General features: G+C 44.9%; 2 protein-coding genes across 2 annotated transcripts in view; one reads left to right on the top strand and one right to left on the bottom strand.

Annotated features, from left to right (window-relative positions):
* Positions 1 to 27,010, top strand: part of LOC144104830 (uncharacterized) — a 135,552-nt gene that overhangs the window by 25,470 nt on the left and 83,072 nt on the right. The window lies entirely within an intron of this gene.
* On the bottom strand, positions 663 to 26,371 carry LOC144104828 (venom metalloproteinase BumaMPs1-like). Its single transcript, XM_077638039.1, has 14 exons — positions 26,287 to 26,371; positions 25,599 to 25,771; positions 23,241 to 23,333; positions 22,965 to 23,088; positions 21,546 to 21,608; positions 19,552 to 19,688; positions 16,264 to 16,335; positions 14,025 to 14,146; positions 11,187 to 11,239; positions 8,033 to 8,141; positions 5,357 to 5,524; positions 4,703 to 4,844; positions 2,704 to 2,817; positions 663 to 749 (listed from the first exon to the last, which is right to left on the bottom strand). The coding sequence occupies exons 1-14, from the start codon at positions 26,333 to 26,335 to the stop codon at positions 705 to 707; spliced, it is 1,464 nt and encodes a 487-aa protein (XP_077494165.1). The 5' UTR covers positions 26,336 to 26,371; the 3' UTR covers positions 663 to 704.

Genomic DNA, 27,010 nt, shown 5'->3' with positions numbered 1-27,010 from the left:
AACTTATTTACCAAATGAGCATCTCATTTTAAACTTGAAACATGAAACTGCGCAAGCGGGTTCCATGCCTCGCCAAAGGGGACTGAGAATGCTGCCCGGTATGCATTCGTCAGTGATGTTGTGCAATGTTGGGGAAGCTGGTCCTGGGCAGCAAGAGGTTATGGAGCTTATAATACATGAAGCCTTTCTAATGTCGACAAGTTCACGACACGGAGCAGTCTACGTGACGGACAGTACCGAGTTGCAGTGATGAGACAGAACGCATCACCTATAAAACATGAACACTGTAAAAGAACAGTGATCACATTAAGTAATGTCTATAGATCACAGAGAGCTCTAGTGGCATTTGAGTGCACCTGCAATGTTTGTCTTCTTCCTTCAGTTTGCTTTCACTAAGTTTTCCTGCCAAGCTCCTGCAGAGGTGCCAGATTGGTTGAGTGTGCATTGAGCTCTGACATTAACCAGAAATGCTGAAATTGCATACTTATTTTAAGACAGCCGAAAGCGACTTTTAGAGTTTAATGAGAAAGGTAAAGTAACTTTCCCCAAATCCATACAAGCAGCAGTAAAGATATTCTTGTACAAATTTTATTATTCAGGCTGATGTTTGGTTTATTGCACTGCGCAGCTTACTAAGAGGAAAGATATGAAGTCTTTTTTTTCCCAGTCATGGTTAATCCGAGGCTTGTGCTTGTTAAAGATGTTCATTCTGGCAAGGTGTGGTTACCGCAGATTCCCTTGCGGCAAGTCTGAAACGCAAGGAGATTCCCATTGAACTCGCTTCAGCGTAAGTAGACTAAGGCAAAAAAAAAAAAACTTGCTTAGAGCCGATAGTTCAAGTAGGTCTTTTGACATTGGGAGTGGCGTCATTTAATTTTGCAAGACTGGAAGAAACTATGGTCACTACTTTAATGCATTTGGTGGGTCCGCTACAAAGATTGGCTCCAAGATTGGACCACATTATAGGTGCACTGTGAAATCAGAAAACTAATTTGAAAAGTTTTGCTTCAATGCATTCCTACGCGCGCTAAGCCTACTTTTCACCCCCAAGTTTTTCCTCACTCGTCCCAGCCGGCGGCAGAAGCGCCACCGCATATTGCTCACGTACCAGAGCGTTTTCGATATATAGCCTACAGACAATCCATAAACTGTTCTAAACAAAGTCTATAGTCTATTTATAGTTACATCATATAGATTAGTCTACAGGCAGGACAAATCCTATAGACAGCCTACAGCAGGAAATGCATAGATTTATGGTTGCACGCATTTTGTAGACTTCTGTCTATAGCCGGTCTGTAGGCTACGAATAGACAAGAAAAGGAGGTAAAAAGGGGGGTGATCGAGGGGGGGGTGGTGAAGAGGTGAAACTTTATTTCTTGTTTGTAGTGGGCGGTGCTTTAGTGAGCGTGCTGCAGTGCACTTAGACACAGCGGGGATAGCAAGTGCAGTGGTCCATACATCGAGCAGATGACATAACACCCGCCGCGTTTTTCGTACTGCGAAGACTTTGTAGGCGCGTTATCTCTCTTGCTTTCTTTGAATGAAGCTAGGAAACGAACGATAATCTCATAACGACAGCTACATTCGTGTGTTAAGATGTGTGCAGACTCAGATGAGAAGGGTTTGTAGCCCCGCTTAGCAAATAAAATTGTGCTACATTGGCGCTTGAGTTCATTATGTGCTACATCACTGCGCGTCTGGCGGTGACGGCTTACCTCCATCAGTATGTGAATGAGCCTGCGACACGCGTTATTAGAAAACATGAACAAAATAATTGGAGGTGACACGCTCCTCCTTACGGGTATCACGTGATAGCGTAAAGGCTTAATTTTCATTTATGCAGAAGGTCATTCTCTATATTACATTCATAGATACCTTGGAGTCCTCATACCCCTCCTGGCGCAGTGGTGCAGCGGTTAAGCGATGCGCCACTGCACTCCGATTACAGGTTGCCCTTGCCAAGTTAGCAATCATTAATTTAACTGCAACTTGCCACATTGAGTGGTTTGCACACTATTCGGTGGACAGGTTGTGATGACACTGCAAGGTCACGTGATCTAGGTAGGCCACTTGCCTCGTAGGTTGCTCTCTGGGCGCTATCTGCTCATGCTCGTGATTTTTCCCTCACTACGCCGACGCAGAGAACGCCGACAGCGGATTTTCTGGACAACGGGACCTTTAACCCTATCGCGTTAATAAAATACAGGGCATTTTATCTGAATGTAATTGTTGGGATATTCACAATTAAACCACCTGCCACAATTTTATAACTCTGATCACCAGCAGCCCTTTCTTTAGTGTACTTGAATCCAGAATGCTAACGCCGTGGCAAGAAAAAAAATAGGGGCGAGCTGTGTCATTTTCTACGCTCACTTAGAGCCTTACTCTGATGTTTTTGTTGCCGAGTCAAGGAATCAGGGTGGAATGTTTGAACCGATTAAAAACAGGCTAGAATCGCAAAACTCCAGGAGAAAAAGGACACAAGAGAAAGCCAGTTTTTTTTTTTTGTGGTCTCCAAAGCCTGGCTGGTTTTCCCATTTACTTTAAGAAAGCAGGCCCCAGCCCACCATGGGTGCAGATAGTAGATTCTCGAAAGCTTAATGCTCATTTCCAAAGCTAGTAGTGCCTGTGTGGCTGCACTGATTTACTGATGGTCTTTATTTCAAGGGCCATGACAAGCAGTTCTTCGCTGATAGCACGTACCTTGCCATCCCCGCAGGCCATACCTTCCAGGAGACGTTCTTGCTCACATTTTCCGGGGCCGTAGTAAGTCCGGAGGCAACACTGCATCTTGCAGTCTTTCAAAGACTTTGGGTCCTGAATGAATTGCATTAGAGATTTGTTTCGTTTTTTTCCCTTGAAGATTACGCTTAAAGAACGCTTCTTACAGAAATGCAGGTATTTTCTTACTGGCGACGTGCACAGGAGCATGTAGTACCATGTGAAACATAGTCCTTTTATATGAGGAGAACATCAGTCTCCAGGTAGATGTTTAAAACACTGCTGAATCTTGAAGAAAAAAGTAGCAAGGAGGAAGAGGGGGGAAAGCAGCCGGAATAAAGAGATTTGATTTTTGGTTTCTTACCCTGCGCTGTGAGATCGGAAGGTAGCGACCGGAAGTAAAAGCAGTAAACGAAGGTGCACATGACACGCCAGGAAGTGCTGTGCATATATATATGGGGATTCGGGCAGATCGGTCGCTTTGATATATAGATGCACCTTGTGAGCTGTGAGATGTGAGCTGGTGTACGCAGAGTGCGTTCTTCAACGACAATTTGTGGGCGCAGTGGCTCATTATGTGCCAATACTCTGGACAGCGGCCTTATCTCCCAGCAGCTCTAGATGTAAAGAAGAAGAATGCGGTGTATTTCCTCTTCATATGAGCTGGCGCCGCAGTCTGGACTATTTTCTATCCCAGTGGGGAAAAAATAAACTTTCGCGAGAGCCACTCTGAGCCACAATCGACACGATAAAGTTGCTTCGCGTTGGTAGAGCATGCGCAGAGGTGGACACTGCAGTGAAGGCTTGAATTAGTTTACCCAGGTACACATTTCTACTCGGCTGACAATAATAAGGCATAATAAGAATTAAAGTTGTTGAAAGAATCCAGCGTTCCCCAGTGTCGCGAGCGTCGTTCGTGGCTGCTTTTTCTCCTCTCTTCCTCCTTGCTGCTTTTTTTACTTCAAGGTTTAGCATAGTTTTAAACGTCTACCTAGTAAATGATGTTTTCCTCACATAAAAAAAAGACTATGTTTCACATGGTTCTAGATGCTCCTGTGCACGTCATTATATGAAGAAGTGGCAAACCCGCATCAGCAATCAAAGGACGCAGGCAGGCGTGGGAAGGATCAGAATAATCTCGGTACCAGAAAACCAAGCCTAGTGGTTCTTTTCTACAGCCCACAGCGACCTTGCCAGAAAGCAATTGCTTTGTATTTTACAAAGATGATAGTTCATGATAAGCGTCGCAGAGCAAATGCGAGCGTTGTATGTCTGAATAGTGTGCGTCTTCAAACTCGATAACTGAGGTTTAAAACATTACGGAGGGCACTTCAGACTACTTACATGCTTTTATTTCCAAAGCATTCTATTTTGAATTCATATTGATTTTCCTTCTTATTGACAAGCCTACCATTAGCACACAGTCGTAAGGCAAGGCATACACCAGGTTCACCTTTATTCGCCAGGCAGCAACGCGGCTTTGTGGTCTATGAATAACGTGCTCGCTTCGTAATCTGAAGGCCGTTAATTCGATTCCGCGCACCCTGTGAAGAAATTTTATTTTTCTGTGCTAATTGAAGTAACTGGGGTTTTTGATACGACTTTTCGTGAACGCCGCACAACTAAGCGCCCCGTTGCTGTTGAGAAAATATGTATAAGGTTTTCGGCTGAATTAAAAGCTTTGCGTATATAAAGCAAAGAGAGGTGTTAGCCTCACTTACTGTCTTGCCGTTCTGTTGTATCTAGTTGTGCTAAACCTACTTTTGAGAACTGCTAACGAACCTGCTCAAACGAATACAGTCCTAACATATACTTTATCCTGCGGGGAACTCAAACAATGGAATCCGTACAGTTCCTGCTGAAACCTAGCACGGATGTTTCTCGCGCATCACCTGTGGCGTTGAACCTGGGGAAACATCATGAGTAGACAAAAATATACTGCTCTCCAAAGTTCGAAGGTGAGGGCCCTTGCTGAACGCACCTTGACAGGCATTCCAGTGCCCTGGGCCTTGAACAAGATTTTGCAGTACTCCTCTTCTGTGATCATTTGGCCGGGAAGTTTTTTGTGCCTCGTCATGTAATCCCGTTGAGATGTCTCATCCAAGCATTTCTGAGGAACATGCCTGAAAAGCAGAAAGATAGAATGTCTTTTTTTTTTCACACGACTCCCCTGTCCTAGCTACGAGACCCCCAGTGCTGCATTTCCTGACGGAGTCCTGCACTGGGCTCAGAGCGCGGTCCTGTCGGTGAGCAGGAGACCTAAACGCCGGACGCTCGCATGGGTCACAATTCTCTAACATTGTAACCGCCCGGTGACGGAAAAAGTACAGCAATTCCAAAAAGGAAAAAAAGCAGTTCCCTGCCCTATTATATTTGGAACAGTTGCCCCCGAAGAAAGTGCCTGCTCAATAGAGTCAAAAGACAAGAAATTGACTAGAGAAGGCTATTAAGAGTATCCGACTACTAGTTCGTCGTATTTCCCTTTCGTATCGCGTCTTGCTCTGTGCCGCCTCTTTCGCACTTTATGATGTAGTTTGAATGCAACTGAGTTTTTTTTTGTTTTCCTGGACCTCGCTGCCTCCTCGTTATTACTCCCGCGGGAAAACCAACCGCGGACCCGAGCCACGACGATCACCTGAGTAACGCGCGTATCTGGCCTTGGCTGCAGGGCGAGAGCTGGTACTTCTTGTGTCCACCATCTTCGTAGCTCATGAGGTAGCCTTCTTTCCAGCTGCAGGCCTTCGCTCCCGGGTTGTTGGGGATATCCGGCGCCCCGGGGTCGCCATCGTGAGCAGCGCCTAAACTGAAGCGGTACCAGCAAATCAGAAGTTGTGTTGTAGTAACCAATTGGGTAACACAGGTTGTGCTCCAACCCACTCCCGATCCTTGCTGAGAGTATCAAAATTAAGGGGACACTTAAGCTCTGAATTAAGGATGTGACGCAACAGCGTTTATGGCGATTTGCAACACTCTTCCTTAATTAGTCTCTCCATAATTGCACTCACTCACTAGCATACATTAGTAGGCATAATAGACAATGTGACACATCAAAAGACGCACAAGATCTTCCTTTAATCAAGTCGAACGAAACCACCTCAGTGGCTTAACGCTGTCGTGTCTGATACGGAACCCAAGGGTCATGGTTTCGATTTCCGACTAATTTGCCCAATTTGATTTTAAGCGTTACTAATTTACTTTACACTTATATGCCACAATGATATTTTAGTCTTGCTATGACCTCGTTGTAAATCTTTAATACGATTTTTAATCCTTTTCATTACTCCGCTCAATATGTGACATCACAACCATCTCGGCCAATCCTGAATCAGTGTGACAAAGCGCTCAGGATCTTCTGCGAACGTCTGTTCTAATGCCGTCGCGTTTGTAGCGCACTTTCTTGAGCAACAGACGGCAATATAGGCGCGAAAAGTGAGTGACTATCCCAGTCGGTTGGCAAAAGAAGTTTTTCTGCGTTCCTTTTCCTACCTTCCTTCAAGCGAGATGTCACGCAGGAACACATTAACGTCTTCGCCAAGGAATAGTGGTCGACTGATGCCGCGAAAGCTCTTGTTGCGGTGTTGCATCATACTTTTATTATAATTTCGTGTTGTTTTGTTTCTTTTCACCCCTCAGTGCTGCAATGCAAAATGGTTTGTTATCGCCAGGATCTGGCAGCCCGCGTGGCTAACGGCCCCCTTCTCTGCTCACTTCGATGAGCACAACGGCCAAGAAATGTGCAGCAGGTCGGCGGAAGCTTGCATGATTCTTTCAGCCCCTGTGTGTGGTAATGCTATTCCTTCGTACCAGTGCAAGCAGTCAAAATAACAGGCCCGCATTATGGACTTTTTGTTTCTTTCCCGTTTTCGTTATAACAGTACCATTCAGGTTTGCCGTTCTTGCTGCGTTGTAACTTAAGCCGGATGTGGCACTTGAAGCCTAGGGTGAAGAATTGGTTTTACAAGGCAATGACGAAATTTTATGATAAACTATGATGCTTATAGAGCACCGTATTGTGTTTGGATTGCACGGAAATCTATTATGTCTACTAAAATATGCATGCACGCTTGGTCTTTCGTGTAGCCGCCACGGGAATGCTGCCTCCCCAGTGCGTCTAGAACTGAGAGCCTCTTACTCAGCAGGCGAAATCCTTTAGTCTAGGGGCACTACGGCATGCATTTTCTCTCATCCACTCTTAAGATAGGATATCTTCAACAGGGGTGTAGGCTGTGCCAAGACAGCAGCATGCCTTTGAGTAAAGTTGCTGTTCCAAGATTACAGTTAACGGTCTCGGCCCGGATTAATTCTTTTATTGCTGGGATTCCCAGCAAGAATTATCAACTCACGCCGAGTTAAGTATGGATTGCAATGTACTTCAGGTAAATTACTCTTCCTCTCCGGCTGCTTTCAGGAAAAGAGCTAAATCCTATTTTTTTTTCACAACTGTAAGTCTTTCTGACGGTTTTCTTCACTGCTAGTGATTTGTTCGTGCTTCCTACGGGATGTCATTAAATTTATGCAACAGTGATTTATGTAATTTCATCAGCAATTATTGCACATTTTGGAACTGGTCGTGACACATTCTTTTTATTTTGTAAATCAATTTAGTTTTATAACGAATAGTTATTAGGCAACTTGCATGCTTCGACCTCATTTAATTTGCTGCCATTCTCTATGAAGTCAAATAATGTTCTTATATTCAGTTAATTTTATGTCGAACACCAGATATTAGTACCAACTCTTGCTACGGCCGCTTTTTGCTAGTGTTGTCGAGTTATGAAGGCGCAGGGGTCTAGTCAGGCGGTCCTCGTTCCCGCCTTTTGTCTCTGTTCCATGGCTGTAATGTCAAAACACAATAAATTCAGAATTGAAATTAAAATTTACACGTACGCTAACTACTATACTTGTTCAAGAGTTCAAAAATCGTGACAATTAGATCGTCGAACAGCCATTAAGTGTCATTGCAAGGGCGTCACGCTTTGCTGCAAGTGGCGTTTTTCGGCATATTCTGGGCCACTCTCCGGTGCCTGCTCGCGAAGCGCAAGCCAGTCCGAACGCTTGCGCGGAATGCCACCGCTGCTACCGGTTCGACCTCTTGCGCGCAGGAACACTCGCACAAATTCCGGACAAAGTTCAGGACAAAGTTCAGGAAAAAGTTAAGGACAAAGTTCACGAAACGGTTATACCTTTAGCCACTTCGGGTTTCCGAAGCTCAAGCGTATCGTTGTAGGAATGGAAGGTTTCAGCTCGCGAAAAGGGGCGTGACTAAAGCATGCTAGTGCCTGATCTTGAAGAAGGCAACTGGACCACTCACATGTGAGCAATCTCGTGGGCGGCTGCGTAGATTCCTTTGTAGCTGCGCGCGGGGTCTTCACCGATGCCGACATTCCGGTAAATGCACAGCGTACCCACGAATGCGAGGCCTACGCAGAACACAAGAGCATTAAAAATGAACTTGCAAAAGCTTCGTCATTATAATTGAACTGGTATAACAAATTGAGTCCTATAACTGCGATTCATAATGAAACCGAAGCTTTAAAGAAAGGAGTGGCTTTCAACAGAGATAGATGAGCAAAAAAAATTCAGCAGGCTCCTGATTTTTTAAATGCTAGGTTGGTGATAAATACGATAGAAGTTTTAGTCGGTGCAAGTTTTGGAAAGGGTAAAAATGAAATACAAATTAATGCGGCTGATGAGGACAAGGATTCTGAATCGCTTCTAGATAAAATATACAATTGCAACCAAATATTTGTGGGACACGTGTTCTGAGAAATAGTTTATTCTATTGGTATTGGTATCACCGAATATGAACCCCGTGATGAGCATTTGCGTGAATTGTGGCGGGGAACTGGCAAAGTGATACTGCCGAAACCTTTGGGGATACAACAGAAAGGTCCCTGTGCGGGAGTTTTATCAGTACGTCCATGTACCGGCAGTGAGATTCGCTACCGCCCTGGTGCGCATATCGCCTAGTGACAAAGCACGACTAGAGCACAGCCAGCGGAAAGAAGGCCGTGTTGCTCTAGAATGCCACGGTTGCTTAGCTGTTAAGGATGTACGAGATGACGTCAGGTGGTCTTCCTTTGAAGTCAGAGAAGCCAATAGCAAGATTTCTCTTATCAGAACTGGCTGTGTTTAATGAGCGACTCGAGGCAGGCCCGCGTAGCATTCCAGTATGCCTCCGCCGCCGTGGCTCAGTGGTTATGGCACTCGGCTGCTGACCCGAAAGACGCGGGTTCGATCCCGGCCGCGGCGGTCGAATTTCGATGGAGGCGAAATTCTAGAGGCCCGTGTACTGTGCGATGCCAGTGCACGTTAAAGGACCCCAGGTGGTCGAAATTTCCGGAGCCCTTCACTACAGCGTCCCTCATAGCCTGAGTCACTTTGGGACGTTAAACACCCATAAACCACACCAAAAACTATTCCAGTATCTGACCATCTACCGCATCGAAAACCAGTAGTTGAAAAGGACGCTCATGATGAGCCGGAAGCTGGGTTTCATGGCCGGCCCTGGTCAGGAAGTCTCCGCGCGAAAAAAAGGCTAAAAGATCCTAAAGCAGGTACTCGAATAGCGGCCGTCTCACGAGCGCTAATAAACGCTACTCTGCGAATATATAGAACACAGAAAGTCCGCATCGCCTGGTGAAATTCTTTGATAGTGACATTGGAAGCGCATTGCTCTTCGAGGCCCAAGCAGGTGGTCTACAGCAGCCTGCATTCCGCCTCCTGTTTGGGCCCGACGCTGCAGGGACAGCCGTGGTGTGTCGGGTGAACGGAGAAGAGGGTCAATGTATGAAACACCTCTTGATCCGGAGCGCGAATCTGCCTCCTCACTGATCAAGCGACAGCATCATCGCAAGTGCACTCTGCTTCGGCTTGGGCGCACGCGACAGTAATCCCTCCGGAGCGCTGACAGTGATGGACCAGCTGCTCCAGTGGTGGCGACTCACGAGGCGCTGACACCTGGGTTGTTATGAGGCGGACCGCAGAGTTACAGCTTATTTCGGGACCGTCTCCTTTCTGAATACCGCAGAATACCATAGACCCTTGACTGCTGTCGCAGTAAAACAAACTAACAGCCTGTTTACCACCCACCGGCAGTTATCAGTGACAGTGTGGAGACAAATCTGACGCCACACGTGTCACCACTCCAGCTGCTTTTTTCTTCATCTTAGCGGCCAACCCTTATAAAAATGGTATATAGACAGCCTGTAGACTTCTTGTAGACTCTATTGCCTTCTCTATCGATATTTATTTTTGTCTATTCATAGTCTGTAGAGTGTTCATGGACAAAAGTCTACTAAAAGTGTATGGCCACAAACCTATAGATTGTCTATTGACTGTCTATGGCATCTGTATTGCCTATAACCCTAGGATGTCTACAGACGGTCTATAGACTTTATAGTGAGAAGTCTATGGACAGACTATAGACTGTCTAAAGAAGCTTTTGTAAGGCAAGTCCGTATTCGTAGCAGATTTTGGCATACACTCTGACTTCGTTCACGTTTCTGTGCCTGTCGGCAAGCTTGCATCAGGCCTGCTTCTCATTCGGCTGCCCTGCACAACTGAGAGCTTAATCTTGTTGGCTAGCCGGTGACGTGAACTGAGTAGCCACGCAACGCCACCACCCCAGCGCTTGCCGACGCTGGCGTAACGCCTGCACGTCAGGGGCATCGCCCACGCAGTCGAAAGAAAGGCGGCGCTGCTGCCGACGGTAACTGTAAAAGAAGGGAGAAAATCGGCTGGCCTCTGTCTCTTGCTCAGCCTTACCAGTTGCACGCATGCTACGCGCTTCCGGCGAAGCTGTATCTAACCAACCCACGCATCACTCCCGCAGTCAAAGTCTAACATATAAAAGCGCTCGGCGCGTAGCGTAGGCGCCGCAGCAAGGCAAAACTTATCGTGGGAATATAAAAAGAACGAAAAGCAAAGTGTCCCTGCTCATGCCACTAAGTATAGTCGGCTTAGCAAGACGTCTTCCGTCTTCAACTCCACACTTCCCTCCGCTGACCCAACTGTCACTGCCGAAAAGATTCACGAAGACTGGCTTTAGCGGTAGAATGTCGGAGGCACAGCAGGGGGCTTTAGGGCGCATGTAGTGGCCCGGCAAGTCTGGTAAGGTAAAGTGAGTTGTACGAGTAAAATAGGTTCCATGTTATATGCTAAGAAATTTTTAGCTTTCACTGCGAGTAATGCAGGTAAGCGCGAGGGCCTTATACTTCTCCCATGTACTCGTAGACTGAAAATGTAATATTTCAATTTTGCGGAATCGTTCGTTTCATATGTTATACAGCTACGAAAACGCTTCTTGTGAGAAGAGGACCTGGTGCTGGACCTTGACTATGTGCTTACAATCTTGACAGCCACCGTAATTGCTGGGGGATGGTACTGTAGCCTTACTATAGCCTCCGCAGAGTAAAGGCAGGTGTTGTTTCTTTTCATTTCTCTGGAAGAAATAAGAGACTCACCAGCGATGCCACTGGCTATAGTTCCAGAGTGCGTCACATCTGCCATGTCTTGACTGAAATGATCAGCAATAGGAGGCTTGTCACGTGTTCTAAAGCACTCGCGTATGCACTCAGACGCACTTACGCAACTTGAGCCACAGCTGAAAGGAGGCGCGAGATATGGTACTCGTTCATCCTCTCAAAATTTAACACTGGTTTGATGAGGCGCAGCTGCTCTAGCATTCTTATACTCAAGAGGCCTCACCTCATTCTGTTCAAAGGCTATAAAAAAAGAAGACGGAGCCAGGTAACCACGATCCCGGAAGAAAAAAAAAACTGCTTTAGTGTTCTCCTCCTCTGAATCTCCTAATCTTCGATCCCCTAATCTATGCAGTAATCTGATCCCCTAATATAGTACACTGTACCTATCGTTAAACCACAGGGCTCTCTCACACTTACTGGACATTCAGCATACTGGTGCTGGCACCTTTTTTTATTCGACCACTACTTTTGCATATGTATTTGCTGAAAGTTGAGTTCCTGATATGTCTTCAGTATATGATGCTCTCACTCTCTTGTAAAAGTGGTCTATATAAAATCTATAGACTTCTATAGACTGTCGCCTTCCTACACATATTTTCATTTGTCTATACATAATCTGTACACACTCTGTAGAAAAATGTCTAATAAAAATGTTAAGGACATAATTCTTTAAACTCTCTATTCTGTACAAATTTTATTGCCCACAGACTATTCTTACTGTAAGGGCTGTCTTACGTCATTGTCAGCGGACTCGTTAAAGTGGCGTTGAAGTATTGTCATGAGCCTGTAAGACTCCTTGAAGGTGTAGTAGATTTCTATTGAGGCAGTAATTACTCACTACCACCCCCCTTGCCCTGTGGTGTACCTACACCACATGCATGTTGCACCACCAGAAAAATGGAATTTGAAGAAAAATTCATCCCGTCGCGGGCCTCACTTCCTGGACCATCCCTTATTCGACATGTCTCTCTACTAACCCAGCTAACCAGGACGGATAGCATATGGAGGGGCGAGTGAGAATTGACCACTAATTTTCATTACATTTCATTTCACTTATTAATACTGTCAGCCTCCTTAAGGGGCTGTTACATGAGGGGAAAAGTTTGAAGCAGAAGGGAAAAGCCGGCAAGGAACAGGCGAGTTCATTTGAACGTGTTCCTTTTGGTTGGTTGCTTTGATGTTTGAAGAAAATGTGGATGCACGGCGAATACTAAACGGCAAGCGAAAACTTTCTTGCGCGGGAACTGCTAGAGGTCAAGATAACTGTCGGCTTTCATCTTTATTTCTTACTGTTAACTCTAAATTTCCTTGCTCACAGTTGATTTCTTAAGATTTCTAAAATATGATGAGAATCATGTTTTAGCGCCTTTCTTGCCCTCTTTATGTGTGGCGCTAAAAAGATTTCCGCCTGGAAACCATGAACCATCTAGACCCCAAGCAGACGCTGCTGGAATAAAGAATGATGGTGTACAAATTCTACATATTCATAAAGGGCCAATGTTTAAAAGCCAGTGCGAAAAAATTAACATCTCGCGCGGTTCGACGCGTTTTTGGTATCTACGTCAAACTCCTCAAACGAGAATCAAAGAGACGTTTCTGAGTAGCTTTCCGCTACAGTCACACGGCGGCGCACAGGACGGCGTTGACGAAATATTTTTGCCAAACTGAGGTGCTTTAAGCACAAAAAAATAATTGCTGCAAGCCATGCATTATAAACTGCGAGAGAATCATGCCCGGTAAGAAATCCTTCTGGCTAGACATAAAAGATCTGGCTCTTGGTACTCAATGTGTTAAATATGGTTTGCTTTCTCCCGTAGTAAGCAAGAACATTATTAGATTCTTCTAACCAAACGCTCAGAGCCACTAGAAATACCGAATTAGATGAGGTCACGAAGTATTTGAAATAATAAGAGAGCGTAAACAACCACCTGCCTGAATTCCGCACTCTTATTTTGTTTGGGAAGCTAAGCACGAAAAAAATTCCAAAACTAGGTTATCAGAAATTTGAAAAAGTTATCAAAGATCTTGGCTTCCCTGGACTTATTACATCTTTAAAATTTACATGCTGAAATGATGGAGAGCAGTGCATGCAAATAAATGTAATTCGTGAGGGCAACATAAGAAACATTAGGAGCATTTGCTATACGCGACCGCCAGTCGCAGTGGTTTAGTTCTTACCAGAAAGCTGTTCTAGTTCTCTTCACAAGCACATGACTCATTTCGGAAAATACTCTTTACGTTTAGCCAGGTCAGAGCAATAGAACCTAAACAAAACGCGAAGGCATTTTACTCAATAAATAGCAATTTTGTTGTATCGTAGAAACCAGTATTGAACGCTGTATTAGTAAGACATGCACAAATTTAAGCTTAAATGCTGAAGACGTTATACGTGGTTTACTTCTGGGCTGCGTGAACAAGCGCACTTGTCCGACGAAGACAAAAAAAAAAAAGGAGAAACCTTTGCGTTTACGTCACGCAACTTCCGCACTTCGAGTATTGTACGTGTTTTCGTCTGCATTTTTATTTTTTGGGCAACTACATTTTATGAAAGATGAAAGAACTGGCCTTGACCTCAACAAGGCCTACATTCTGAGCGTCACCCAGTGCCAGAACTGCACTCTTAGCGAACAGGCGCGAAGAAATCAAGAATTTCTAACAGCCAATCTTAATGTGTGCCTGGTAATCTGAGAAATTTCCGAGCATAGCTGGAATCTGGTTTTAAAGAAAACGCTCAAGTCTCTTATGCTTAAATAAAATCAGTCAGTAACGATTTTTGCGAAGGCCCAAGAAAAGAAAGACAGAAAGCGTAAAGCTTACTTTGTGATCATGTATATGGCATCAGGGCTTCCTGGAATCTTTTTATCGGCATAATCTGAGAACTGGTTCAGGGTCCTGTCGGCCATCAAATAACCTTCTTCTTTGACTTCAGATTCCCCGTCCTAGAAGTACCACAATATATAAAAAAATGCGCACGGGCACCCAATTGGATTTTATGTTGCCAACGCAGCAGCATTCGTAGCTGTTGATGCCTTTACCGGTAGTGAGGTCAGTTCCCTCATCCAATGGCAACGCACCGGTATGGTGGCATCACTTCCTTTCAACCAATGGGCGAAGTTTATGAGGTATGACGCATGCAGGCCCCATGTGGCTTGCAATGTAGTTGCATTAGGAGAATTGAATGCTATTCTTCGCGAGTATCATGTTAGTCATTTGCTGATCGAGTTTCAAAAGCAAGGCATTGTCAGAAGGCATCACATTCTGATTTTCGCCCGATTCTGGAGTGTCTTCGCTTTTTACGTTGCGCTAGTCTCGTCTATCGGCGGTGATATGCTGCTTCGTTGATGTGCTTGCACGTATTACAAGTTCATGATCACTTAGATCTGCACATTTCAATTCTTTGTTATTTTTTTCTTCTTTACCCTAGATCAAAGGCATGCAGCTGTATCTCAATTTCTCACTTTTCCTATGATTAAAACCTCTTATATCTCTTCTGTGCACATTGTCACCGTCTTAACCATTTTGTTCCCTTACTCAGTGCAGAGTAGCAGATAACAGTGACCCAGTCCTGCCTCTCTTTCTTTCCCTGTAAATAAGGCGCTCTTCTCAGGTAGCCACAGTGCCTCCACAATTATAAAAACCTCTGCCATAAAATCCGGTGCAATATACCCCCCCCCCCCCCCGGTATGCTTTTAATTTAACAAGAAATATCTATCGATTGTGGCGATAATAATAAACTAGACAATGATTTGATCACCACATCATAGGTCATGGTACACAGCTTGAAAAGGTAGCTTGTCTTTGAACGGCTTGGCGAAGTCAGGGAACCACTTTTTAAAGCCCAGTCAGTGACATGACACCATGGGCGTGAGTGCATACTGGCGAATAAAAATTATGCTCGGAGAGGATATCAGTGGTAATGCGTAACATCTGTGCGGATGCAGAAAAGAAAATTGAAATACATTTCATTGTATATATCTCCAGAATATACATTTGTGAGATGAAATGAAAAATGAAGCCACAATTTTATGGCGCACAAAGCAAAACAAAAAGAAATGCCGCTATGCTTCAAACATACTGCATCATGTTGTTTTATAAGGAGTAACAGAAATAAAAACTTTTAAAAAAGCAGGATAGTATTGTTTAATAAGTAGCACATTGAGAATGTTAGCTCTGTCTTGATAAGGGATATAGGAAGTCTTGGGAGTTTTTTTTCTACAGTTTCTAATCTAGAATTCGTTCGATACTCTGCTACCTGCCACAGCTTTATATTCAATATTTAATAGCTTATTCGCTCCAGTTTGTTACAGATTGCTTTTAAATTAAAATTGATTGATTTCGAATTAGCTTAAGATTTACACCATAATGATATAGTAGAGCTACTGGGTAAAATACTGACTATGACAGTATAAGTTTTAAGGAGATCGTACAAATGAAAAGAAAGTCTTTTACAACACGAAAAAAATAAACACAAGTCTGATAATTTCAAATTTTATAGCATACATTATGTTTCACCGACGCGTTGCAAAGAGAAAAAAAAAGAAACTAAAATAAAACAGTTCTGAACCTCTGTCAGTAGACTTGGTCCACAGAGGCGCTGCTTCTGAGAGTTATTTTCAAGATGTCTAAAGAAAGCGAGAGCAGTTCAGGTTGCTGATAGCAGAATACCTGTACAACAATTTTACTGGAGCCGAGAAAGAATAACTGTCCTTCATAGTAGGGAGCGGTAGTTTGGATGACAGAGTTTGATTTGTGCTTCAGGTACGCACACGCAGAACATTATCATTACCATGTTAAAGAACACATTGCCAATGTAAACATCCGGTGATGGTTTCGGCACCGTGAGTGAAACGACTACACTTCCGAGGGTCCACTGTTGTTATTATTGTTACTATCATTATTACTAAATCAATTTTTTATGTCACGCAAAGGCGCGGCTGTTCCCCTTGGCTGACGCTCAGAGTTTTGCTCGTAGTCGCTTTCATTAGTTTTGCTCATGGGCTGGGTGTAGTTTTGTAGCCCTGAATATTGTCCTATGCCATCAAAACCGTATACTCACTGAATTGCGGGTGATTCCGACAACTTTCAACTTGAGTCTTGGTTCCTCCATTCCCTCATACCATATGTTTACCTAGGAAACGGCCAAGGTGTTAGGTAATGATATCGGTATTATGCGGCGGTTTCTGCTGCTCTGTGCAAGGCATGTACCAAATTTTCCAAAAGTAGCCAAGAGATGGTGTTTGCTTTTTAGCCGTTTATCCCGGCACTTATGGCACCACTTAAGCTCTGAATCAGTGTAAGGTAAAGAGAACAATTTTATTTAGGGTTGTTGTAAGGGCTCTACTATATGGTTGAGAAGAAAACCCCATTTGCCTGGTCGCTTTTCGCAGAGATGTTGTGTCGAAAATATTGGGCAATGCTTACTCTAAACTTGCTGCAGGCAACGTTGGATACGATAAACACGTTCCACACTCCAGGAATGGCTCATGTGAAGCAAAGCCACCGGGAAAGCTGTTTAAAATATTCTAGGAAAGTATTTCATATCTTGGAGTGATGCGAACGACGGAGTTAAATACTGCTAGCGGCGTTGAGCGAATTTTAAGCAAGTTCTTCCGTTTTTTTTTTCAGAGCCGCGTTTGTCATGGGCTTTATTTATCACACTGAAAAATTTAGTTGATGCCGCTGATCAGATACTAGTGTCCCTTCGCACCCAGGTGCGAAACCAAAGCTACATGAGAAAAGTGACATCGTCAACATTCTTTTTTCCGGTAAAAACGTTCCTGGAAATGACCCATACATGACAATGTCAGAAGAGCATTCATTGGAAGAAGGTGCAGGAGAAAACGGGCATATTGTGTCGAGGCGTGAAATGAAATATGCTGTGACGATGAATCATTGAAGCAATCCAAGAAAAAACTCACGAGACAGTTCCCACTGCGTAACGAGATTCAGCGGCAGCTACTAAGGTTTCTTAATATTTCACGAAATATTCAATGTAAGGCGGGGGTTTATTTAAAAGAGCTGGGAGGAAGGGAGCAGCGGCGAGAACAATCCGAGGGCAACCAGGTCGGGCACAGACACACGTGGCGATAGCAATTCGGCTGACGCGCTGGGCCATCTTCGTTTTCACGAGTCATCTGCTTTGTCTGGGTCATCATCTTCTTCCCATCAGGAAGAGAATGTGAGAGCGTCTTCATATATGCATGGTTAAAAGAGCGCTCTGTTTAGCATTCGAAACAAACTGGTTCTCTGCGTAGCGCTCCTCTCCAGTGTGTCACTCTATGCCCGCAGTGCCACCGCCATTGAGACCCTGCGCAGGCGGCGCGTGCCGGTGTAGACACCGCAGGCGGACCGTGTTACATTCCTCTGCTCTTGCCGTATCCTTCCTCCTTCTTCATTGCTACCCACCTTTCTGATGGTTCCCGTGGCAGCCACCCTCCAGTTGCGTATTCCCAGCTCTTGCCATACCCTCCAGCTTAAACGCTTATACCCTCCTAAAGGGTCGGGTCCCATGATAACGCCTTGCCGGTTACACCGACTACTACTACTACTGCTGCTACCGCTACTACTACACTACTACTAATACTGCTTCTGCTGCTACTGCTACCGCTACTACTGATGATGATTATGGATTTTTATGGCGCAAGGGCAGCTATGGCCAAAGAGCGCCATGTCACAAGATATTTTTCTTTTTCTCAAGGTGGGGTCAAAGACCCGTTTCCCAAGCATTTCACCCTAAAATAAGCCGAGCACCAGACCAGGGGAAAGCTTGTACCCATTGTATCACCGGTGGGTACCCGGCGGCACTGGGGATCGAGCCCCGCACCTCCCGCATACGAGGCGGATGCTCAACCACTTCGCCACCGCTGCGGTCACCGCTACTACTACTACTACTACTGCTACTACTGCTACTACTGCTACTACTACTACACTAATACTAATACTGCTACTGCTGCTACTACTACTGCTACTGCTGCTACTGCTGCTACTACTGCTACTACTACTACTACTACTACTACTACTACTACTACTACTACTACTACTACTACTACTACTACTACTACTACTACTACTACTACTACACCGAAACGAAACCCAGAAATGTGCGCTTCAGAGCTGTCGTTGTAAAAGGAGATTATTTTATTGCCCTCCACGTGTTAGCAAACAGCATCCGAGGCATCACAATGCAAGGCTCTAGTTAGCGCGAGGCCCGGTTTGAGCCTGCTAATGAAAACAAGTTTTATACCCCTGTCACACGGGCACTTTCGATCCTCATTGAGCTCGATCTGCATCGAGATTTTCGAGCACGCTCGAAACATCCGGTGCTACACGGGCATTTTCAATGCTCATTGAGAAGTTTCCCTCATGTGTGTTAGGTGGCGCCAAATGTTCCGCGACAGCCATATCAAGGCGATGTCCGGCAACACTGTGCAGTCGGAGACAGCGGCAGCCAAATCCGTAGCCAAATCGGTACATTGCGTATCTGCGTCAGGTTTTTGGTTTTTGTGGCGCACCTCTGCTGCTGTGCGATGCAACCCAAGGGCCCGCAACGCCTCCGCGATTTCTGCATAGACTGCGGCGTTTCTCTTCTGGCGCCGCAAATCATTTAGGCGGTCCTGCCAGCAGTCGATGAGAGCGGCTGTCTCGCGCTCGCTCCTCAGTTTCCGCGCCGACGAGCAGGAGGACGCCATCTTTGTTTACACTGACGGCGAAGCTTGGAGCGTGGTGTAGAGATTATTTTCAAATGTTTGCATATAAGCAGGCATAGTACCTGAAAAATGTTCTGTATTACATTTTAATCAATCACAACAACAATTGTGGTTTGGTTTTGTTAACTTGTGTTTATTTTTATAGCTTCATGAGAGCGAGAGTTCTCGATTGTGCTTGGAACCTCAAGCACTCTTGAGGAATCGGCATCGAGTCAAGCAGGATCGAGCTCGATTGCGCTTGAAAGTGGCCGTGTGACAACCGTCGATCTGCATTGAGTTCGATGAGCATTGACTCAATGAGGATCGAAAGTGCCCGTGTGACAGGGGTATTATACTTTGTCACCGTCAGGTATAGCGGCTTCACAACGGCGCTGTGTCTGACTTGATTTGATGTCTCTTACATCGAAGCTTACGCTCATACATGCTCAAGTGCCGAGAGCATCCAACTTGTGACAGTGTTCAGCACTGCCCTAAGGACGTTTTTTCTTTGCGAAGTTTTTATTTGTTATGCGGAAAAAAGCAGTTTTTTAATTCTGTAGCGGCGTTCGCTCCATTTTCGTAATATTTGGTTCGTGAAGACAGCAAGAGAACCGTTTCTGCACATTTACCTCACAAGGAAATAATGGAACGATGCTTACTGCGTTCATCAGGACAGCAAGGTACGCGATCAGCTCTTCGTTTGTTGCGAACTGCTTCTCGTGACTGCTGCAGGATACCACGTGCAGTTCGCTGACGTATTCCTCTGGGAGCTCTTTTGCCACGGCAGGTGGCTGGGCTGTATGGCAAGAATCCACAGCTATTAGAGGCACGCTCTGTAGAGATGCTTCAACAGCGGATGACGTCCATCGCATAGTTTTAGATATGGTCACATGAAGAAAGAGTGATGCCATAAAAAGGATTCATGCAGACGCGGCAGAAATTGGCACAAATTGCTTTGCACTCTGGGAGGCGCTCAAACAGAGCAAAGTACACCCTACATTTCCAACACTGAATGCTGTACTGTAGGAATTCGTCAAGTACTGCCTAATACTTAGTGCAGTGAACCTTATTACAGCCGACAATTTAATTGGAACAGCCACCACGCCGCGGTGGCTCAGGGGATACATAAGCGTTTTGCGAGTGAGCCCCAGGAAGCGAGATGGTGTCCCGGTGACCCATGGTATGTGAGTGTAGCGCAAAACGGGACAAAGGACAAAGAAAGACGCACACAACACAGGCAAGGAAGGCAGAGGACACTCGCGTGTTGTCAGAAGCGAGTACACGTTAAGGAACCACAGGTGGTCAAAACTGATCAAGAAATGCGGACCCCTCCACTACAGCGTGCCGGGTCGCTCTTGTACAGCACATACTATTACTGTAAACTTGAGGTGGTCTCTCGGCCACGAGGAGGGTGGAAAAAACGGGAAGGGGCCCGTCCATGCATACACACTGAAGCATTCGCTACCGCCGTGCGATCGGGCCCTTACTGTAGGGGGCTAAAAGGGCCACTCACGCTCCTTGTGCTTATACTGCCGCGAATATTTGTACGTTTTGTTTATTCTTCAAAGCTACCGGCACGCAGCTTTATCGCTTTGTTTGCGATGCTAGACGCGACCAGATTTATCTCGATTGATCGCATCCAGGCGGAGCCAACTCAACTCGTTCCAGAATGTTGTAACTTTGCGCGATTTATCTCGAAAGTTCGCTGTCAGCTTTAAATTGAGCACGGCCGACAGCGGCGGGCATTCTGTTCAACGACCGCCGAGCACGCTTGTTGCCACGCCGCAGCCGAGTGATTCGTTCCATTTTTTTTCGTTCCAAGAGTTTTGCATAGAAGTTAATTTTCGCTCTCTAGCTGCTCTCCGGACTGCGGTCACCAGTACGTGACAATATACTTTGAGGAGCAATGTCTCCATCGAGGGCGTGACCGAGTCAAAATAGGGGGTCAGGTGTTTGAACAAGATATGCGTGCCACCCCACCCCGGAATCAAGTTCTCTAGAAGCTACTCGTGCGAGCTAGCACGGGAACTTTTGCCAGGAATGGAACTTCTGTTCCCTATTCGTGATTTCGGGCTACGTTCATGCTTATATTTATTCCTTGCGGAACACAAACCTGAGACATTCGATTCCCATGCCTCAGTTACTTTTCTGTTTTGTTATTTAACTCGCTTCATCTAGCCAGTTGTAGAAACGTCTCCCAGAGCGACAAATCAGCACGATGTCGCTCCCATTAATTTCATGTTCATTCTCGGCGCAGGCCTGGAGCAGGTTTTCACCAACCATGTTGTCGACAACATGATGTCTGCTCAGCCGTCCCCCAGTCTATGCCCTCGTCTAGCTTCGTCTCTTCGATTAGCCCTTGTTTTCACATTCCATCATCGCCCAACTCTGTGCGAGTGGCCACAGCCTAAACGTTTTTGCGCTTCGTAGCGCACAACAACATCGGGTAACATTTATTCGGAATTTTGATAATGAAGGTAGAAAAATATTGAGAGGAAAGGTAGTTTCATTTTTGAAGTAATTGATGCATTCGAATGTTATGACAAATGAATTTAGATAAGGCTAAGTTAATGGAAACTTGCGCAACTAAGATTCAAGCAAAATTTTCGAGCTGTTTGCAGCTAAAAGTGTGAAAAATAGTGCTTGCACTTACGTGGCTGCTGCCATGTCTTAAATAGCCAGGGAAAACTGAAGGAAACATCGAAGGGATCGTGAGCTAAAGAAGAACAAAAAAAACAATCGCCTTTAATTGTCTGCAGCATATTAGATATTAGGAAACTGGACATTAACGTGAGACAAGCACACACGCGCACAAGGTACTGAATATTCGTTAAGAAACTGCTAAGGCGAGATTCCGGTATAAGGCACTGTGCTAACATAAAACAGAAAAGGAAAAAAAGAGCAGTGATAAAAGCCATACCTTTAATGTGATAGCATTTAGGTTGTCGTCTCACAAAAAAATTTCTGGCTACTCTGTCACAAAATTCTCATTGGGCTAGAGAAATCACATGACATTGTGACGTGACCACAACCCGTCCACCGTGGCAGGAAGTAACCTGCCCACCGGATTATGAGCAAAGGGCTCACCGATGCCAAATTCAATGTAATTACCACCTGGGTTTCGCAAGTTCCGCCGTTGGCTGTGTTTCAAATAGCCGCCTGCCCAGGCAGTGGCGCACCGCCTAACGGCTGCACCACTTCGCCAGCAGTGGCATGAGGACTCCTTTGGACCAATGAATGCGAATAATAGGTTCTTTATGCCTTCAACACCACGTGACCACTAGTGGACCAGTCATAGGACACCGTCAGATTTGAGAATCTTAGGGCCGCAAGAATTTAGAACATGACGCATCTCCAAAGTTTTGCAAGCATGCCAACCCCAGGAAATGGATTTGGTCGATTGGTGAGGATTAATGGGTATATTAATTTGTATTGGTGGGTTAAATTAGTATAATCTCATAGGGTAATCCAGTGGAAGACACTCCAACATTCTACAAGATGGTGACTCGGGCATACCCATAAGGGCAATCAACCGGTTCCAACCGGAGTTCTGGCGGGAAAATCGCAGGTGGAACATTAGCCATTCATTGTAGACTCCATAGGAGGCAACCTAAAGGCAATCTAAGGATTCAGCTTTTCACTTCTCTATCAGTTTGTTGCGCCATTTGTTCTGGATTTTGTGTTATTATCTATTTTGTTACCTAATTTTGAATTACTTGTTTTGTGTTTTCGCGCAAAGTTTTAGCTTCTTTCTGAAGCTACAGACACTGATCCATGCCGGTGTGAACGCTGTATAGTATTATAGCCTTTAGTTTATAATTTTCTCAAGGGTTATTCCGAATTCAAGCGCCAGACGTGCATCATTGTGTTTCTTAGAACTTTACCATTCGCCTCTTCATCAATTAAGACAAGTTCCTTAAATTTCCTTTCGGCGTGCGAGGCAGATTCTTTTTCTCGGAGTGAAGTCGCAGTCAGAGCATCTGCGGAGCGTGGCATTGAAAGGGCGAACATTTAAGCATCGACGGAGCTCAAAATGATTATGCGTTCATTTTTACTCATTATTTCTACTAACCGCTTTCACGCAGGTCCATCTTTGGTTCTTCAATCTCGTAAAGTTTGTGAACAATGGGAGCTCCAACTGTGCGTTCTTCAGTCAGCAAGGGCTTGATTCTTAAGTTTGGGCTGAGGATTCCTTCCTGAAATTGAGAAACGCTATTAGGAGTTTATATTTTTGCTGACTGGAATTCATTCTAATTCATGAATGAAAGAGGCATCTGGGATCGGTATTTTTATTTCGCACCCTGTTTTGAGTGCGGTGTGACTTCCAAGCGATCATAACTGTACTTACCACTTTCAATGCATGGTCCTCCTGCGAGAGCATTACCGACGATTGGTGCTGGCTATCGTGGTACAGATTCTCTTCCAAGCGTGTACCATTCCACTGGAAAATGTTACAGTACGAGAAGCTCACTTGATGACAGGGAAATGTTTAGGAAAAATATTCATTGCAAATATATAGTTAGGTTACCATCAAGTTACGAGCATCGCTTGAAGGACGGCCACAATGTGTGGCCGAGCAGTCGGAAGCTCTGAAAAGGATGGTAACACCGACATACTTGTGCGTGCAGGATACAACAAGTGTTGATGTAAAGCAAAAGCTTACAAAAGCCCGCGAGTGAAAGTATTAAATATAGAAAGTCTCCGGGTCATAATTAGGATGCCTTCTCTTACAAAAATAGTCTACAAAGAGTCTGTAGACTTCGTAAAGACTTTATTTCCTTCCTGTAGATATTTTCTTTTGTCTATTCATAGTCTATATACTGTCTAAGAAAGTCTACTAAAAGTGTATGGTCACAAATCTACACATTGTCTACAGACTGCCCATAGTATTTGTATTGCCTATAGACTATTCTTCCGGGTTTGTCTATATAGAGTCAATAGACTTTATACACACAAGTCTATAGACAGTCTATAGATTGTCTAAATTTTTTTGTAATGGCTATGCTACAGCTGTGTGAACTGTTTTGAAGTGCTGCTCTTCCGATAGCGTTCGCGATCTGCGTGGGCTCACCATAATATTGCACCACAATTTTAGACTCCAGTTCAAAACATTTCATTCCGGCGCATGTCTTAAGGTGAGTCTAGTGTCATCGGGTTGTGAGAAGATCAAAGGAGCGATGAGGGAACGCGTGAAGCGCAAGCTGCGCACCAGAGCACTCGAGCTCGGCTGCGCAAAGCACTGTGAGGACAAAGACGTTATGAGGAAAAGGAGGCCGCAGTTGCTCCCGCCTTCCACCTGCCCTGACTCGGTGATTAATGGAGTTACTGATAGTGCTGCAGCTCTTGTGTCTAGAAGTTCCTGATTCCAGATTCCGAAAATGTACAGCGGAAGTTTTCATCCGTAATGACTAATAATTAATTTAATTTCTTAATACCTGCATCGCCCTAGCAGGCATTCCAGCAGGGTGGGTTTCAGAGAAAAATCAACCGTGAAACATCAAGAGCAGAAAACAGAAAGTGATGGGAGGCTGACATCTACGAAGGGTATGTTCGGCGCGGAGAAAGGGGTGCAGAGGTTGGTGGGGGCCTAGTGTGCCGTACGTTGGAGGTGGCGTTTACGGGGCGTAATGCCGACGCTGGACGAGGGCGACTCCACTTTGCATCGGACCTGCGGACGCCTGCATATTCTTGCATCAGTGCACCGTAGGCTCTGAAAAGACTATAAGCTGGCTGACAAACCAACTGCAGGTCCTGTGTCCCAGAGGCGTGTGATTCTCAACGCTGAGTATGAGACTTTACTCTGCAGAGGACACTTGGAACCATGTTCTGTCACTTTTATTTTTGCGATTAATTCTTTTGTTTGCTTTCTTTACAATGGTCTGCCTCATCTCCGACTCTGGAACAAGCGAAGGAAACTGCATGTTTGGTTGTCAGCCTCGGTGTCTCGCAAGTATCAATAGAACAGTGCAAAGCGATGCATCGAGAGAAAAATGTTCACAATTGCTACGGTTGCTAATTCGATTAATTTCGTACATGACTTAATATGGGGCTGGTGTGAAGACAAGCAAATTTGAGTTTTATGCAAGTTTGTTGTATGTTATGGGTTTGCGGCGTCATGTCTGATGAAGACTGCTTTTCGGTAACACAGAGCCGGTAACGCTTTCTTTCCTGTGGCGGTGAAACGTTAAACTCCACACTAGCGAAAACAATATCTAACCGAACGTTGTGTCCAGAGCACTGACTGGCGAACACCTCCCTCCTCAATCCATTTCTTTCCAGGTACAACGGCGCATTACTGTTGATAATTTGAACACTAGACAATGCCGGCCAAATGCATTGGTCTGGGTATTTCTTTCTCGCGGCTAATTCACTGGTTCATCTTTTCTCACTTGAAACGAAAATACGCAAACGGCACTGATCAGGACACCGTGGCTTGGAACTAAATGGCAGCACATGAGTAGGGCAAGTTGTCGGGCTAGTTAGGTGCACTTCTTCACAATTAGAAAAGTTGCGCGAACAAAAAACACATGCAAAAGACCGTGTGCAGGCTGGACGCAACGCTGACACTTTTTGCCAGTGCTGCAGAGTAGCAGTGCCGCAAGTTTACCACGCCTGAAGAATGGCCGGACACAACACGCAAGACTCGAGCAGACGTTACGCCGAAAGCAGCCGTTAATAGCTGCAGCGAGGCTAAAGATTAGCTCACCAAGGTATGCTCGGACTTGCCATCAGCGTTTGTGGTGAAGAAGAGATCAGACGCCAGCACCGAGCTCTTCCGTAGGCGCAGTGTCATGTCATCGTTGACGCGCAGGAGGAGTTCGCCATTTGCGCTTCTTTCTTGGAGCAGGCGTGGATAAACTAGTTCTTCTTTTAACGTTACTTGGAGCAGAAAGGGAAAATGAAGAGTTAATTGGTCACCGCTAAGAATGATACTGCGCACAAGAAAAGCACAGGGCAACACAGTTAACGGAAGGAGTCTAGTTCATGGGACTATAAGCGGGCTATCGGAAGTTCGCAGTGGTTCAACAAGGTTTGATCAGCAGCTAACCGCGAAAGCTGGCGGCTGAAAAATTAATTATGTAGTTCATGTTGTGCGAGACAGATTCCAGATGCACTGCAGGACACGAAAATAAACTCGGCGGCGGCATTTATATTCGTCGGCATTTGAAATAGCTAGGAATCTTACTCGCAATTTCCAGTGAAAGATTTATTTTCTCGTATATACAGCCATCAATAATAAACGAGTGAACCAAATTTCATAACGAACTGTAGGAGGAGACATTGACAGCTATACTACGAATTTTATAAGAAATGCAAGAACTACAGTGAACGTTAATTTCGAGGACAAGGAAAATTTCCTTCGTTATGCAAATTTCGTGGCTGTGATTACTGACCTGATGAAGTGACGCTGACTAGGCTCAAAACGGCGGCTAGAACGAGCATACTGCTTAGGTCTGAGGTAGTGGACTAGCACCCGACGTCATTGTCACTTTTGCCTATATATGTGTTTGCGGTTGACATTATCAGCTTGGACAGGTCTTGACGATACTTGTTAAGATGAACTGCGAACAAAGATATGCAAAACATCTTGAAATTTACTTGTGTGAGCTCACTTCTGTTTACTGTGGTGTCTCCTAAAGGCACGAGACCGATGAGTATGACATGCATTTTAGTTTATGTCAGCGAACGCATATGATGTCTTTTTGCATTCGCAAAACAGTGGCCTGCGTCAGTGCACGGCTTCATGATTGGCATTTCTTTTCTCTTGATTTGTTAGTGCCCACACAAAAGAGATTTAAAAAAAATAGATAAGTGAAGCCACCTTCACATTCATATAAAGCATTCTGCTGGAGGAGTGGTGATGAGAATGATGCGAGTTTATGCCTTTTTTTGGCATGAAATTTATAATTTGCATTTTGTACATGAAGTACTCGATTTGTGTAATTAAGTTCCAGTAGAGGAAATAAAGAAGGCGTGAGATGTTTTCAAACCATTTCTGTTGGTCTAAATTGCGTACAGCTCAAAGATGTTTTATGTTTGAAATAATTAACATGTTATATGACGAAAACTAGGCAGGTTATGTTCTTATGTTTCATCTAACTCACATGCTATTCAGCA

The sequence above is a fragment of the Amblyomma americanum genome, chromosome 9, assembly GCF_052857255.1.
Source record: "Amblyomma americanum isolate KBUSLIRL-KWMA chromosome 9, ASM5285725v1, whole genome shotgun sequence".
NCBI lineage: Eukaryota > Metazoa > Arthropoda > Arachnida > Ixodida > Ixodidae > Amblyomma > Amblyomma americanum.
Note: the sequence above shows the minus strand (reverse complement) of the source record. Positions and strands in the feature narration are given on the sequence as shown.